Raw genomic sequence first — 18,341 nt, forward strand, 5'->3', positions numbered from 1 at the left:
GGTATCATCAAGAACTTCCCAGCCAGAAGCCATCATGCCCGAGTTCAACGTCCGTCGCGTTGTTTCCAAGCTGCTCAACTCCTTCTTTAAGGGGATGACGGCGGATCAGTGGGGATTTTTGAAATCCGGCAGCCCCGACGACGCCACTATGACCATGATGGGAGAGTTGCTGTTGGACATGACAGCGGCCTTGACAAAAGCTTTCCTGAAATCTCTCGGGAGCAGGACCCTGGCGTCTGAGGACGACGTCCAAATCAATCTGGGCGACGCAATCTCTCATGGTTTTGCCGAAGCTCTGGGCGTCGACGTCTCGGTTCAGTGTCCGAGCTCCAAAAGCTTGACGACATTGATCTCTGAAGAGGTTTCGGAGAGCGTCCGAAGTGCCCTCTCCAGCCCCGAGGGCATAGTCCAGCGCCTCACTCCTCCCAGCAGACTCAACAGCATGATTCTGCACGCCTGCAAAATGTGCCAGGCGTTCATCGGCAAGATGAAGTCGGTGTTCTCGCCTCGACCGCGCAAGCAGAGGACCATCTGCGAGGAATCAGATGTGGAACCGGAACCCTCAGACGCCGAAGTCCGCCATGCGGCGACGCCTTCGTCGGACGTCGTGATTGAGATGAAAGACATCATGAATGTCACAATCATCATCAAAAAGCAGTTGAACGACATCACCGAACCTCTCTTGGTTGACGTGCCGGACTCTGAGTACACGTTGCTGCAGTCTCAAAACTCTCGGGAGATTGAAGACGTCGCGGAAGAAATTGCTCGGAGTATCGCCGAAGATGCTCTAAGACAGACTCCGTCGGCGCAGAAGAGCAAACGCTCCAAGAAAAGCATCGGAAGCAAAATTAAGAAGCTTTTGGCGAAGTGCTTTGCCAAAACGTGCATCCATCGCATTGTGGCACAGATGAGAAAAAGATTCCACCGGGGCTCCAAAGTTCAGAGCCGGGAGTCGGCAAAGTCTCTCACGAAGAAGATTAACGATCTGATGAAACAACCAGAAAACCGCGATCTTCTGGGACTCGGCGCTCCACTCATAAACATTCCCCCCGGTCGAGTCTTGGAGTTCACAAAGGTCTTAAGTGATCTCCTCTACAAACACATCACACATGGGCCAGAGATCATCCCCGAGCCGGTGATACGTGCCAACATGCGCGCCGACTTGCAGCGGAAGGTGCTCGGTTTCCTGTGTCTGGCCAGATGGTGGCAGATCTTTCAGTCCGACGACCTCGTCGACACTATGAGACACGCCATACTGGGGACTAAGCCCAGGGCCAAGAAACCTTTGGCAATCGCTGCACCGTCTGCCCCGGTATCCGTGACGAAGAGTCGTGATGACTCTGCACGGCGAGCGCGGAACGAACAAAAAAAAAACTGCGTCGAGGTGATCTTGGAGAGGCTGGTCACGCGGATCTTCAAGAAGGCAAAAGTGACCTGGACCCTTTCAAACGTCCATGACATCATCCAGCGCCTTTTTGAACAAACGTGGGCCGAAGTCGAGGGTCTCGATTTCGATTCCAGCCCAGAAGCATTGGAAAACATCGAAAAGGCCATTTACCGGGACCTGATTAAGACGTGGGGCAATGCGATGTGGGTGCTAGTGTCCTTGAAAGGGGGTAAACCGGCAGTCGGAGAGCGTATCGTCTCCGCCGTCAAAGGTCACCTGATGGCACCACCGAGACAGAGGTGCTGCATGGTATGCAGGTGCTTCTCTTCTATGCTCGCCGCCATGACGAGGTGGTAAAGTGGTAAGGTGGTAAGGTGGTTTATGGGTTTTCTCCGGGAGCTCCGGTTTATCCCACATATAGTGAATAATTGGACTTATCCTATAGATAAAAAACGTCTTCAATGTGTCATTCATCTTGAAGGAAAAATTGACTTTTTCCTTCTGAATGAATGCGAGGGCTTGAGCTCTCAGCGCCACCGCAGTAGTCAGTGTTGTCTACTGTTGTGGAACGCACGGGTTCGATCTGGGTGATCCAGTTCTCCCACAATCAGTGCATAATAATGAATATCTAATTAAATACAATAAATAATAATATAAATAAATAATATTCATTCATTTCTTCTTATTTCTTTCATCATTTGCTGTAAATATTCAACTCAGACTGAAATTCTGCTGATTCAGTGAATTTTTATAAAGTGCAAAAATAAAGTACAAAGAAAAGTGTGTTTTGCACAGTCTCTTCCATCATATACACTAATCTTAATTATTGCAAATTTTAATGAGTTTACCTGCCTGACTGTAAACATGTAGAGAATTCTTGTAAAGGAGAATCAGGTTTCTTGTCTGTATTAGCTCACACAGTCTGGAAATAGCTATTAATATTTAAAACCACGTCTATTCCTGACCGATCAGAACTGTTATTATCATAAAGTACCCATTGAACCCATTTTCATATATCTTGAGGTCAGAGGTCAAGGGTCCTTCCCAACTAGCTAGCATAACATGATACCAGTGGATTCCTTTGGTTTTCTATAGTTTCATATATCTGTATCTTCACTGGCTCTAAAACTGAACCTGCTACAGTCTCTGAAAGACAGTAGAGTGGGTCGGGATCGCGGGTCTCAGAGGGTTAATGTGGCATTGGGTTGACAGTCTCATCTTCAGAGGGAGTAAGTTTGTTTCAGAATATTTAACTTGAAAAACAATGTTAAAAAAGGAACATTGAGTAATAGATCATGACAGAAGTGTTGCAAAACAGTGTCCAGGGAGTAAACCAAGAACTTCAACATGCTGGGACTGTCCCTGTAATGACATGGCCCATAAAAGACGAGCCTCAGCAGAATACTTGATGAACAACAACAATACCACTTAAGGTCAATAACAGGCTGTAACATTATAAAGAGAACTGCAAAAGCAGTATTAAGATCAGAGCATCGCCGCTCAGTGGATTTCTTCCTCTTGTCATCATTTACAGTAACTCAGTCCAGTGTGGTTGATATGATGATACACTCGAACAGTGGTCATTTAATATAAAGTGTATGAGGTACATACACAGTCTCTACTTTCCAAGTCGTCAGATCGCTTTACTGTTCACACTACACAACTTGCTGTCTTGTAATTGGGAGTCTTTAATCGTCTTTGGTCGTTGTGGTTTTCACACTACATGACTGACTGGAGACAGGGGGTCACACACTACAAGATCTTTCACCAGGAGGAATCCCCGATGAGGTCTCCAAACTACATCATGTCACGAAAACACACGCAAGAAGTGACACGGTGCTTGTTGATGTTGTCATTGGCACACATGTTCACATAATAATAAAAAAATATATATTACGTTTAATACGTTTTTACTATTTCCCCTACGCAGATCAGTCATGTGTTATGGGTTTATTCATGCAAACATCCTAGGTGCAACAACAACTTTGGTCCGTGTTGCAAATGCAGCACATACAGTAAAGCTCCTATTCTTACAGGCGACCCCTCCTCCAGGTTTCCCCTCAACCCATGCTCTCATTGGCTGTAGCTCCCCAACAGGTCCAGATATTTAAAGATCTGGAATGTCGCTGCGATGCACCGACGAGCCTCTCGGCTCACGTCTTTCAACAGTTCACACGTAACGCTCGAGCACCGATGTGCGAGTGCCGAGCCAACGCGGATTTGCCGCTGATCTGAGGCTTTTGTCGGGAAGCTCTAAAAAAACTGCTGGGGTAAATAAGGGCAAAAGTCATGTGGTGTGAACTACGCATTAGAGCTAAAACAATAAGTCGACTGAGAAATTTGCTCCGCAACAATTTTGATATTCAATTATTAATTTAAGTTAAGACCTGAAGAGTTTAAACTATCCTATATTTCACAAAAAAAGCAAATAATTTGTGATATTGAGCAATAGGAATACAATTTTATGCGACTAAGGATAAGAAAAAAAATAAATTTGTTTGTGTTTTTTGTTCTTTCCTACCCCATTAATCATCTCATGACCCCTCGGATTTATCCTGTGACACACTAGCGGGGGAGGGGGGGGGGGTTCCTGACCTCCAGGATGGAAATCACCTTTTTATGATAGCAAACTGAATACATTTTGAACACACATTTTGAAGATGTGAGCAGCAGGAGAGTTCTGGTATGCATTTTTCACTATTTTCTAAAATTCTACAAACCAAATTAGTAATTGATTAATTGATAATGGAAAAAAAAAATCATTAGTTGCAGCAAAAGACTCGATAATGTCACAAACTCAATATCTGCCAACAGCTTGGTTCACCTTCTAAATCAACACAAAAATATCAATATTGTAATTTAAAGACCTTCCTGCTCACACAGCCTGCCTGCCTGCCTGCCACACCTTATTTCCCTTTACTGTCTCCTTTTCTGTCGCATCTGCTCTCATCTTGCACCTTTCCTTCTCTCCACCTCCCTTCCTCGCCCACCTTCTCTACTCGGGGATAATCAAATAACCACTCAAACAAGATAAAGGCTCATCAGCCATTGTTGCTCACCTCCCCTCTATCTCTCTCTCTCTCTCTTACACATACGCCAGCGAGGGCTGCATCACTGTGTTTGCAGAAGCAAAGAGCGGGAGATGGGAGAGAGAGAGACAGAGAGAGAGAGAGGGTGATCACTGACAAACGGCGAGGAAAATTTCGAGGGAGGGAAAACAGAAAGAAGGCTGGAAGATTGAGAGCAATGAAGGAGAAACAGAGGAGAGGGGGTTTAGACAGGGGAGTTTATGTGAATGGCATGTTGAGTGAAGGATTGATAGCTGATGATGCGTCACTAGGTGCTGCGTCTTTGCACTCCTTCCTCTTTTTCCCCTCCATCGTCTCTCTTTCCTGCTCGACAGTTTAAAATCCTCCACCTCGCTTCTATCCCTACTAATCTGTATTCATCTCTTTCCATTTCTCCCTCTTCCCACCAGCGAGCTCGCGCAGCACTGAGCCTATTCTTGGAGCTATACCGCAGCCCCTCGCCGCACTGGTGAGTGTGTGTGTGAGTGTGTGTGAGTGTGTGTGAGTGTGAGTGTGTGTGTGTGTGTGTGTGTGTGTGTGTGTGTGCGCATGTTTTCCTGATCTATTAATACCGTCTCTAGTTATCGCCTCCCCTCTCCACATCTGTGTGACGGCCGGTGTCTGCGGGAGGGTGTGACTGCCCAAAGTATGTGTGTGTGTGTGTGTGTGTGTGTGTGTGTGTGTGTGTGTGTGTGTGTGTGTGTGTAGACGCACAGACTCCTCTATAAATATCGTCTCTAGTGATCTCTCTCTTCTCATTTTCAGTGCAACATCTGCAGCGAGACATGCTGACAAAACGAAGACATGGCAGATCCTCTTCCACACACACACACACACACACACACACACACACACACACACACACACACACACACAAATTAGTAAAAGTCAAATTGACTGAATTCTTTTCCCGCAGTTAATAATCTGGTAGGGAAGATGTGACAACATGTGGAGAGGTGTTACGGAAAATATTGTTCCACTGCTTTCACACATTTCCAGGAAAAGGATATTAGAGCCAGGGCTTTGTTCCTGAAGTCCACCACCGTGTAGCTAGTGATCAACGGGTCCACAAAGCTGATCATGTGATGTCTGCACTGGGCGCACTCCTCAGCCGTCACCTTGTTGGTGATGATGTCGAGGCCCTGGTACACCTGAAGGGGATGCAAAAGAACCACAAAAACATGATAAAGTGAATGAGAATCATCATAAAAGAAGAAATGCTTTAATAGGCAGGTATAATTACAATAACATAAGAACTAGGGATATCACAAGAACAGATACTTCGGTACCAAGTCGATGCCAAATTTCTAAAAACATGACGATACTCGTTTTTCTACAGTATCGCAGGTACCGTCGGGGCTCAAGACTAACGGCGTCACGTCATCTCGGGGATGATGGAAAATGTGTTTGGGACGCAGTACGCTCACTGTCGACACATCCAGGGGACGCAACCTATTTTTTCCACTGATAACGCTACATTGCAAAACAACATATCTGTTCAATTTAATAGATTTTTATATAGCGTTGAATATGTTGAAATCGGCAGGACAAGTGCTAGTTAATGTTAGCTGTTAGCTCCATGCAGGACTGAGCTGCTTACCAGCTGCTAACAGCTAATGTTAACTAGCTCTCGTCCTGACGATTTGAACACGGGAGGCAAAGAATGTATATTGCTAAGAAGCTAAAGTCAATTGTATGTTCCATTGCAACATCAGTGCCCAGCAGCAAAGCTACGCTTCCGCCATTTTGGACTGAAAGCGACTATCGGACGCCAGTACAAAGGTCCGCCTAAAAAGTGACGTACAAAAGTAAAACTAAATTATTTATATTCTATTGTCATATTCTACCGAAATGGCCTGTATTGAACAATAAAATATTATAAATATAATAAGCGTTTTCAGTCCAAAATGGCGGCAGCGGCTGTTGTAAAAAAACAACAAAAAAAAGTTTTGTCTCTTCGCTTTTTATACTCCTTGCAGGAGGTGCCACATTATGATGTATTCAGGCTCTATTCAGTAAAAATAAGTATTGGGCGAAAGTGAGTTCTAACGTTATCACGATATGTTCAAATGTAATCTTGTACGATGTAGTTTTTGGTGAGAAACTTGAATAAATCCAGATGTTTTCACAGCATTATAAAATAGATAATAGAGGGGGAATTATGACCCGTTTAATATCCCAACAAAAACCAGTATGGAAACGGTAATAAAGGAGTGTATGTTGAAGTACATAGGATTTATTGTTTTACTTTTGTTTTTTAGAGTGATATCAAGAATTGTAGAATTTTACTGGTCTTGTTATCGACTACTACACTTCTGGTATTGTGACATCCCTAATCCGAACATATATATGAATGAGCTAAAATTATAAATTCTAACAGCAGTTACATAAAATGCTCAACATTAATGCACTCTAAGATTGGACGTTTAATGGAAGTTCTTTGTCCTAGAAAGCATGAATCCCTGGACAATGAAAAAAATAGTCCATAAAACAAACCGGACCCAAGATTGAAATCTGTGCTAAGTGGTAGGGTGTGTGTGTGTGTATTCATCAATGTCAAAAGCTGGAAGCAGGCTGTTATTGAGGAAGGAATGATGAACGCTGTATGTCGCCCATGTGAAATGGCTCTGACCGTTCCTGCAAATTATGATCCACACCTCCTCTGTCCATTTTTATCATCACCCAGCGAGGGGGCTCCCTCGTGGAATTTGACAGCTGGGTGTCATACAGCAGTCCGTCATGATTTTCACTCTCAGACAAAAACACACACAGAGTCAAGAGTGGAGAGATTTAAAAAGATGTCTCCAGATGCAGATTCTAACTCGTCTTTCTAGAGGGCCTTTTTCTGTCCTTGTTTTCCTTTGTTCCATGTACTTGATTATTCTGAAAACCCCACTCTGATGAGGCTCCTTTATCCGTACTTCCTGAATGGATCTGCACTCTAAGACTAATGTCTGTTTCTGCCTTTGATATATGGACTGGAGACACATTTACACTTTTGTTAACCTTTACATTTGGTTTGCAAGACAAGAATATTGTGCCTCGAGTGTAATTACACTTTTATGCTCTTTGCTATTACCATCCAATATATGATACTCCAGTCTAGGGCTGGATGATATAGACAAAATCCTTTATCCCGATCCTTTGAGTGATTTAAGAAAGTAAAAATTCTCTGATTCCAGCTTCTTCGATGTGAATATTTTCTGGTTTCTTTACTCCTCTATGACAGTAAACTGAATATCTTTGAGTTGGGGCACAAAACAAGACATTTGAGGACGTCATCTTGGACTTTGGGAAACACTGATGGACATTTTTCACCATTTTCTGACATTTTATAGACCAAACAACTAATCGATTAATCAAGAAAACAATCGTCAGATTAAATCGACAATGAAAACAATCGTTACTTGCAGCCCTATTGTTGGCAACGTGGGATGGTATTGCACCACTGAGGGGCGACTGGATCAACATGGGAAGTGATTCAAATATAATAAAAGGTGACACACTAATTGCAGCTTTCAGTAGATTTGTAGCTCCTGCATAATTGTAGGAGTCGCTGCGGTTTGTTTCTCTGCTCTTCTTTTTCATCCTCCACTAGCAAACTTATATAAGACTTTTATTGTGAAGCAGCTGACAGAGGTTGCTGACAAGCTGCTAACACCTTATTCAATAAAAACTGGTGTATTTGAGATTTTTTTTTTTGATGCCATCCGGTATGCGGATCATTTTAAAATACTACAAGAGATGAAAGAAAAGAAACAGGATGCAGATATGGTGAACTGGTTGGTAACTGCAGAGTGGGATCATGGTGAGGTCAAAGGTCAAAAGTAACAGAGCGGTTCAGAAACATGGAATTGGTACATTTACCGTGCAGCAACGTGACCAAAACAAGAGGAAATGCATGGCAGAGATGGTTCATCTGTCACCTGATGGGTTCAAAACAATTGTATGTAATTGAGAGTAGATGGAGCAGCATTTATTCTAAGCCATGCTAGTACAATAGTTTGACTGCACCTTTATCGATTTTGCAGCGTACAACATCAATAATGAGGTTGTAGATGTCCACATATCAACATTTCCCCTCATTCATCATGTAAATACACCTCTATGACCCCGTCCTCTGCACAGCATCTGTGTGTAGTCTACCATCAACCATTCAAAGTATGTGTGTGTGGCTCAGAAAGCGGTGAATCAGCCTGAAGTTGCCAGGAAAACTTTATGAGTCAAAAAAACTTCACAAACAATTTTACCGGCAGGCTGAAGCCTCTGGTTGGATTCAGCGTTTGAATTGAGTTAAAAGAAAGAGAGTGGTGAAGCGCTCTGTTGTTCAATAATTCAGAGTAGGAAAATACAGTCCTTTAATTATAAGCAGTCACCCGGCTATTGGGTCTGAAGCACAATCCCAAATGAACACACGAGTATTATTTTTACACCATGAAATAATGGATGAATGAAGTCACTCTTGATTTTAACCTCGTGAGCTTATTTTTTCCTCTGTGAAAATGAAATTTGAAGACAAACGATGCATTGTGGAAAGTTACGATTCTTTGTTTTTTCAGAGCCTCTTCAGAATCTGTGTAAAGTTAGGTCAGCTGAGAGTCTGAGACATGTAGTAGTGGAAAGATGAGATGGGTCAGTATCTTCCTTATTTTCCTTCTTTCCTTCCTTCGTCGAAAATGATTTTACTTTACCTCCCTATAATACAAAAAAATTTTTGGTGTGTCACGCTAAGATCGAAAGTTTAACATCTATCTATCAATGAGTGACTATTTCCTGACGTCTCGCATTACTGGGAGCATGCTACGTAGTTTGTTTACATACTTTGACCTCAGCAGGATAGCCGCATGGTCGCTATTCACGAAAGTGGGTAGTGATTACACTCTGTAGCCGCTTTTGAATGGCGTGTAGCAGCGATTCTTATTTTCAGTTGATTATACAGTAAGAAAACAAGAGTATTAATATTATATTCATACTTTCCAACCCTCCTGATTTTCCCGGGAGACTTCCTTTTTTCACTGCCCTCTCGAACGCAGTGAAAAGCGGTCGTGGCGCGACGCAAGTAATTGAAAATAACGGGTTTCAGAGGGCAGTGGTGCCGTTGTCACATTGTGTCTGAAGAGCCTTCAGTGAGTGAGAGACGGAGAGTACCAAGAGAAAGAAATGCTCAAGCAGGTGCAGGTTCACGCCAGAGATTCACACGAGTTCACGCCAGAGGAGCAATTTACTCAGTTTCCTTTACTGAGAATTAGAAATAAACTTTAAGTGAGCTAATTAACATAAAAATGCTGTTGCAGTGCACTTACTTTACTATTTTCATTCTTTAAAAGTCACCAGAATGGAGGATGCAAAGTCTCTGAAACTCTATTTTTTAATTAGTGTGAAATGTCTTTTTTTTAAAAACATATTTGTATATGTTTTTGTCCTGTCAGAGTAAAGCAGTACATGCAAGCGAGAACCAGACAGTTTTATTAGTTTTTCAGCTTAGGAAGTATTTTGTGCTGCAAGGCGTGCCCACATCCTCTTGAATGCCTCCTAACGTGGTTACCAAGCATCTCCCAGTAGTCTAAATCTTAGATTTCAAGGCAACAACATTACAGGCTGTTTAACCCAACATACATGCCCTGGGTGATCAATACAGCTGTGCAGGTTATTGATCACATCCTTTGGTGAAAGCGTGTGTGTGTGTGTGCGTGGGTCGCGTGTACTTCAACCAAATGCTCCTCAGCGCCGCGGCGTGCCAAAAGTGTGGAGCAGAGCAGGGCAAAACAACCCGGCCGGATGAATTATTCACGGCCTCTCTGCACGACACCGCTGTCGGCCAGGGGAGGGATGGATGCATGGATGGATGGATGGACAGATGAAGGAGATGGAGAAAAAAATGAAGGTTTGGAAGGGTTTTTTGGAAAGAAAGAGAGAAAAAGGAAATGAACAGACAGGAGAGGAGACAGAAGAGCGCTGTGTACTTGTTAGAGAGAACAGGATGCTCCCCGACAAATATGCACACATTATCCACCACCGCCACCACCCCTCCTTTGCCATCGCTGCTCTCTCTCTCTCTCTCTCTCTCTCTCTCTTACACACATACACACACTCGCGCAGATTGTACAGTGAAGACAGAATGACAGGTAGCAGAAGGATGGCAGAATGATGGTGAGAAATAGACAGATATAGAGATGCTCGGAGATAAAGGTTGGCATCAGGTGAGTGTGTGTGTGTGTGTGTGTGTAGAGATACGCTTAGGCTACATCCACACTAATACGCTTTAAAACGCATAACTTTTGCTGCGTTTATGCCTAGCGTCCACCCCAATCTAACGTTTTATAACCCCTAAAACGTTTGGAAAAAGCTGCTAATGGTGTTTTAGTTTAAAAAACACCGGGGTTGGTTTTTAGTCTGTAACGGGCAGAAACGGAGACCTTTTGAAAACCCGTAACGCAGACAGCCACGTTCGCTTCTCGATTAGATCGGTTACGATGTGTCCTTCCCCGATTCGTCACGCCACTGTCACGTGACACTTTTCCGGAAGCAAACAAACAGCATCAGTCATGATTACCGTGCGACCACCAGTGGTTTCATTCGTTGCTGGCGTTGTTGTCTATGCTAGAAGCTGTCGAGTAGTTGCTGCATTTTATGATGCTTCTGTAGTGAGTTAGGGTCACGTGTGTTTCATTTTGAGCCACACAACTCCCAGATTAACGCACTTCCTCACATGGTGAAAAGACGAAAGCTCTTTTTAAAACACACACAGAGTTACTGAAATATTACTCAACTACAAGTAAAACTACTGGTGATGGATTAAAAGTTTTGATTTCATGAGAACTGGGCAAACTCCATCTGCCTAAGAAGTTCATGTGATATGACTGATAGCTACGGAACAGCTTCCCCCAATCTCCTCCTTTAATCTCCATCGTTTCTTCCACACTTCTTCCACGCTAACAACCCCCCGGATCTCCCAAAACTGGCCTCTTTCTGTCCAGTAGTTGTGAAGTTTCCTCTCCTCCTCCTCCTTACAAACCCTCTCACGTTGTCTCACCTGCCACTGAGAGAACCACAGCGAACCGTTATGTAACCACCATCCTCACTGTACATTTGTGCGTACTCGTGCAAGAGTTTTTGCAAAAACAGATTGTGATTTTAATTTCGCCTTAACGAGGGCAAGGAGACCCGAGAGTAAGAGCAGGCAGAAGAAGACCGCGGAGTGTACTGTAAATCAGAAAAATGAAAAGAGCCACTTGAGTGGAAGATGTGAGGAGAAAAATGCAGCGAGCGGGAACTGCAAATGAGAGGGAAAATGAGGAAGACTTCCAGTCGGGGCGGTGGAAATGAGCTACAAATTGCGGCGATGTTCGAGCTCAGAGTCATAAAGGAATCAAAAGATAAAAATCAACACAGCTAATTGTGTTTACACATGTCCTCTGGAGGAAACTGAAAGAAAATGTCACAAGAAAAGGAGGAGAGTGAAATGACGGTCAAAGCATTGTTTTGGGTAAACATTTCAAATGACGCAAATTAAATCTGACATTTTTGTTTTGTCTGGGTCAGATGGGAAGATGTAGAATAGAAACAAAAAGATGACGAAAAGTGGAGGGAGAATTGATTAGTGCCGAGTTGTTCTTTGGTTTCAGCTAATGCTGGTCATATTTCACGCCGTCTGAGGACCAAATAAGTGAAAGCAATTATCAGTTTTCTATTAATGATCGGCGTTGACGGCGTGTACGTGGAAATGCCAGCATTCGAAACATTTCTAAGTGAACACATACTGTATATAAGAAGTGGACATATTCACCGTGACGTCACCCATTGGTTTGTGGGCTGTCGTTTTGAAGCCTCGAGTTCGGCATTTTGGCTGTCGCCATCTGGTTTTTGTGCAACCAGAAGTGAGACGAGAGGGTGGAGCTAAGTACAACCAAATGCTGAATAACACATTTTTAGGCGACCAAACTGTTATAATTAACTTTCTCGAAGACTGGACGACGCCGTTGTAGCGACCTGTCAATCACAAGGTAGCCACGCCCTAAAGGATACCCTGCTTTGTGGACTATTTGACTCTAAATGGGACCATAATTTACTAAATGAACATCATGCTGTATTGAAGAAGACTTGAAACTAGCAGCTGAGATCATAAACTCATGTTTACAATGTTTACTGAGGTAATAAATCAAGTGAGAAGTAGGGTCATTTTCTCATAGACTTCTATACAATCAGACTTCTTTTTGCAACCAGAGGAGTCGCCCCCTGCTGGCTGTTAGAAAGAATGCAAGTTTAAGGCACTTCAGCATTGGCTTTACTTCTCAGACACGGAGGTTGCCGCCTGGAGGTGAAAAGACATTTCAACTTCCGACCTTAATGTGTTGAGTCATTTCATTATCAATGAAAAATAATCAAGGAGGCGTAAGCCGTGTTTTGAGGAAACGTTTCAGAGATGCCGCTCATCACATTCAGTTTCTCTAATTCCAATCGTCATAATTCATGGTGATATACTTCAATGGTAACCGAGCTAATGTGGGTTCAGCTGCCTACTCCTTCCTGTCTCGCTTTTAAATGGATGTGAATGGATGTGACCGTGTGTGTGTGTGTGTGAGGGAGGGAGGAATGTGTGTGTGTGTGTGTGTGTGTGTGTGTGCGTGTGTGTGTGTGTGTGAGACAATGAGCTCAGTGTTCAAGCGCCGCAGAGCCTGCAGCCGGCCTGCCTGGCAAACCTTACGCCCTGCACGAGACAGCTGTTCTCCTCTGCCACATAAATAAGGGGGGAGCATGGGCAAATGAAAGAAAGAGGGCAAGAGAGACAGAGAGGGGTGAGGAAAAAAGAAAGAGACGGAGAGAACAAACACTCATTGAGACATGAAATAAGATTCAGAGAAAGCCAAAAGCAAATAAAAGGGGGATGAAGCAGACCTTTCAGTGTTAGACCAATGTATCAGTTTGCCAGTATTGGTAGTTTATGTACTTGCAAAATTACTATTTCTGACCAGGGATGGCCAGAACAGACCAAAATAAAGCTAACGCTTCCATGTAAAAGATCTGAAATGTTAGCTTTTCTTTCCATAATCATGTAGCGAATGCACTCGCAGGTACAGACCTAATTGAGCAGATCGAGTATCGGCAAGATGTTACTGATCCACATACAGTTTTCTATTCCACTCCGTTGATTTAAAGACATTTTGGGAAATATGCTCATTTGCTTTCTTGCCGAGACAAGTTCGATAAGAAGATTGATGCCTCTCTCATATCTGTCCTGAAGCTATACCTTGTGTAGACAGTTGGTTAGCTTAGCACAAAGACTGGAAACAGGAGGAAACTGCTAGCCTGGCTCTGTCCAAAGGTAACAAAATCCACCTACCAGCACCTCCAAAGCTCACTAATTGACACAGTGTGTCTTGTATGTTTAATCATTTAATAAAATGGAAGTCTTCACTGGTTGCCTGGGGACCTCGCGGTCACAACAAGACAAAAACTTACTAGGCGTGGCCAAGAAATAGTCTGGCACATAAGGTCGGTTCCCTCAAAGGTCAGCACTAGTTAAGACAGCTTGCAATTGGTCAACTGCGCAAAATTTGTGGGTCAAACTTCACCAAGTTGAACTTGACACAAAACATTTACTTTTCCGAGCCAGTCAATTAGAGCCGATTAGATTGAGCGACTCAAATTCACCACAAAATGTTGCCGTTTTTAAACGCTGGTATGATCCGGCCTTTAGGATGGGGAGGGCATGCTGGTGTGTCTGCCGTTATCACGTTGATGCACAATTAGGGTGTAGGCGATAATTCAATATGATAATTTATTGTGTTTCAATGGAATCATATCGTGATTAAAATCAGATATCGAGATATCGTGATACACAATTACATCATCTACATAGATAATAACAAGCACATACAGTACTAATTGAAATTTCTCAGAAAATCTGATTGCACTAAAGTTCTTAATTAAATGAGAAAATACTCAGTACTTTTCATTTGCCAAGTATTTAATTCACACAGTTGTTTGCAAAACCATGTGGTTATTTCATATAGACTATTTATTTATCAAATTACAACAAACATGCTATATTGTGATATTTTTAATCACTGGTGTCAGATCTGTACTCCGTATTAACTGATGCCCTGAGTTTGAGTATCAGTATTGGAGGTATTAATTATTCAATAATAAAAGTCAGTTCTTCACCAAAGGCCTACTATGTGTGCTACAATTTTCATTTCACCAAAAGGTGCAGTGTGTAGGATTTGGCAACATCTTGCAAAAAATGCGTATGGCCTTATCTAGAGCCAGTGTTTGGTTTGTCCATTCTGGGCTACTGTAGAAACATGGCGGCTAGCTCCTGAAGAGGATCCGCTCCCTATAGATGTAGATATAAACAACTCATTCTCAGGTAACGAAAATACAACGATTCCTATATTCAGGTGATTATACACTGAAGAAAACATACTTATTAATATTATATTCCATTTCAGCCAATAGATCCACCTAAATGCTACACACTGCTCCTTTAATAATTATGGTTTCAGTGATCCTACGATGATTAAATTACATTTCAGTGGCTTTTATTCAAAATAAAAAATAAAAATAAAAAAAAGGAAAAAAGTAATCTGGAGATTTTTTTTTTGAAATTTGTAGAGACAAAATATATTGCCATAAAATGCCAAAATGTTGAAAGCTTTGGTCAAAAACAATAGCAGTCAGTCAACTCTGGTCCAGAGAGGAACACAGTACAGTCCGTCCTTGTTCTGACCCTTGGACACTGACTGCCCTTTACACATCCAACAGCCAAACTGTAAGCTGCGCTGCTTTATTTTTATCCTTCCCTCTGAATCCTTCCCTCAATTACACTTACCACAGAATACCTACCCGCCTATTTTCTCTTTTTACCCCTTCTCTCCTTCCCCCTCAAGGCACCATCCTTCAACAATTTATCCCTCCATCTTCCTCTCCTCTCTCTGTAGGGAATGGCCCAGTAATGCCAGACTAATAAATCATTCATGGCGTTGTTCCCCCCCTCCTCTTCCTCCTCCTCCTCCTCCTCCTCCTCCCTCTCCATCCTGCCATCCTCCTCTCCCTCGCTGCTTTACTGTAGCGGTGACCGCATCACCACACCCGCAGACTGCATATTTACACACACACACACACACACACACACACAAGCGCACACAACAAAAATAAGAGTTAATCAGCCCTGCTTTTCTGGCTCGCTCCTACATAGGCTTAGATTGCTTAAAAAGATGCATCATAAATCGGATGTGGGAGGCAGCATCGCCTGAGTTACAATACAAACAGATACGTCAAAGCCCAGACAGGTCATAGCCACACCAGACAGATAGAGAGACAGTGGGAGGGGGAGAGAGATAGAGAGAGAGAGAGACATGGACAGAGAGAGAGAAAGGAGGAGGAGGGATGACTGCGAGCGAATTAGAGGGATATAACACATAGCGGCACAGCGTTGGAGTGTAGGATGTGTTTAATACGTAGATAAGCAGTTGGTGTATGTATGTGTGTGTGTAACAACCTCTGGCCAATAAGAAGCGTAACCTTTGAAAGAATAAGCCCCCCCCCCCGCAGCGGTCAAATCAGTTGGCCACATAACCATCACATTTCCAAATTTACGACTTAAAAGGCAAATCAGCCCTTGGCGTTTTTACAAAGAAGACCTCCTTTGCTCCACTTTTATGGGACCATTAAGGGTCAAGATGACATATGACAGCTTTCCTGCTGTTCAGGCCAATTTCTCACATCCAACACAAAACCACAAGCCTGACAAATTGTCTCCCTTTGTCGCCATTCTCAACTGCTCATGTCGTCTTTGAGACACTCCTTCTTTCATAAATGCCAAAAAGCAAAAAGGGTCACTGGTCACCAATACTTCCAAACAGTCCCACAAGCTGAAGTGATGGTGCATACATGTGCATGACCTGTTAAATTGACCTTTAGGACCTCCGATGGCCCTTTAGTAGGATACCCGCACAGCCCTGCCCACACATAACTCAAACACGCCCCCTTTTTTTTACACCCCGCACGCAGTGAAGTGATTTATTCTGTGGCAACAATGTGTTATTAGTTAATGCATTGAACAGGTGACAGCGAGTAAGCATGAGAAATCTGCTCAAAAAAACATGCACAAACTTTGTTCGGAGGAAAGTGTTGAATAATTCACATCTTTTATGAGGTATTAACAAAATCATGCGTGTGTGATTTAGCCAATTTATTCAAAATCTAGAGTAGGCTTTGCATCACTAATGATCAATTTAGATTCATTTTGTACCTTTAACTGTTTTCCATTCATTTCACTGTTAAATTTCAATAAACCTTCCAGACACTTGAAACTTTGAAACAGAGACTGTCCTTGCTGGTGCGTTCAAGTGTTCCTGAGAAACTAAAATATCTGAGACTTGTTGCACACCTTAAAATTAATCACAATATTACAAAATTCCAGTACATATTTAATTACTCAGATCCTTCAAATTACTAAGTACACTTTAGTTGCATATGTCAAGATTGATGAAGCGACAGACAAGATGATAAAGAGAAACATGGACAGTCTGCACACTCTGCCAGCAGCTGCCAATATCCTTAAAATGAAGAGAGATAGACGGTCAGTCAACTCCACAGTATATTTCACTGATGTGCAGCAGAACATAAACACGGCGGCGTTTTGAACGATGATCACAGCTCTGAGTAAACTGCTCTAATGTTTCAGTCGGAGCACTCCTCACATGAATCACCTCTGAAGTGCCCCTCACTTTATCCCCTTACCGTCACTGCCCATGTCAAATGTTTCATATTACCAATAATGCTTTGCAAAGTGGCAGCAGTGCCGGGGATAAATCGTCCTCTCCCCTGAGGTGACACTTGATTAACAAATGTCCGTCCATTACGGCTAATCAAAAGCCTGATTCGACCAATTAATTCGTACAACTTGTGCATATGTGCAACAAATGACCTTGATGTCGTATTATTGCCTATAAAACATTTCTCAAGTTGTAAACTTTGGCTGTAAAAGTTTTATCTGCTCTAACTTTAAGGTTGCATCTCCGTGTATCCTAACTCTTACCCACAGTCCTACACGCACACACTACCAGGATTTTACAGTTTTTGCATCCTCCAACTATTCTCAAACAGAAGCCAGAGACACAAGCCACATTACACACAACATATAGACTAGGGCTGCCCTCCTGAAAGTCGATGAGTTGAATCAGTGTCAGTGACCCTTCAGTCGACTTGAAATGCTTGAAGTCGAGCCGCCATTTTTTAACTTTGTGCTCTTGTAAACAATTTAGTGCTCTTGTAAATAAATTACTCATAAACACATTAGTTGTATAGATATGAATGGTGATGACACCGCAAAAAAGGTCATACACAAGCATGGTAAACGAGACGGGGCCCGCGTTCCAAGACGGGTCGGGTGGTTTCGCGACATCGCCGCAGACACCTCGCGACTGAGGACAATCCGCCCCGGTGGACAGTCGCACCGGGAGCCCCGTCCCTCCCTGCAGGGAGAGCGGGTGCAGCGAGCACAAACGGCCCCAGGAAGTGGCAACGACCGGGCGAGGGGTGCGGCAAAGCTCACGGTCGGAGCCACCTTCACCCCGGGCGTTTCCTGGAGCTGATGATGGATGTAGATAAGGAGCGAGCCATGTCGCTTCCTTCTCATCTCCGTTGAGAGATGCACGTGCACAGTATCGATCGAGAACTCGCGAGAACATGGCGGCAGGCAAAGACAAGGTTTATGAGCTGAAGCACAAGCGAGCATTTCAATTATCCTGGAAACCGGAGTTTAGCTGTGTGGCGTTAGAGAGGATGTGGGCAAAACTCCAGATTAATTTACTTATATAAAGATTAAAAAAGACAATTAACTTTGTTCTTTGTTGTTATTTGATAACCACTAATAAATAAAA

General features: G+C 43.1%; 1 protein-coding gene across 1 annotated transcript in view; it reads right to left on the reverse strand.

Moving 5' to 3' along the window:
• Positions 1-18,341, reverse strand: part of trit1 (tRNA isopentenyltransferase 1) — a 44,640-nt gene that overhangs the window by 21,565 nt on the left and 4,734 nt on the right. The window contains exon 2 of the mRNA XM_074613872.1: positions 5,466-5,606. Within this exon, the coding sequence (XP_074469973.1) occupies positions 5,466-5,606 (141 nt within the window). The remainder of the gene's footprint in view (positions 1-5,465; positions 5,607-18,341) is intronic.

This window comes from Sebastes fasciatus, chromosome 17, assembly GCF_043250625.1.
Source record: "Sebastes fasciatus isolate fSebFas1 chromosome 17, fSebFas1.pri, whole genome shotgun sequence".
NCBI classification, from domain to species: Eukaryota; Metazoa; Chordata; class Actinopteri; order Perciformes; family Sebastidae; genus Sebastes; species Sebastes fasciatus.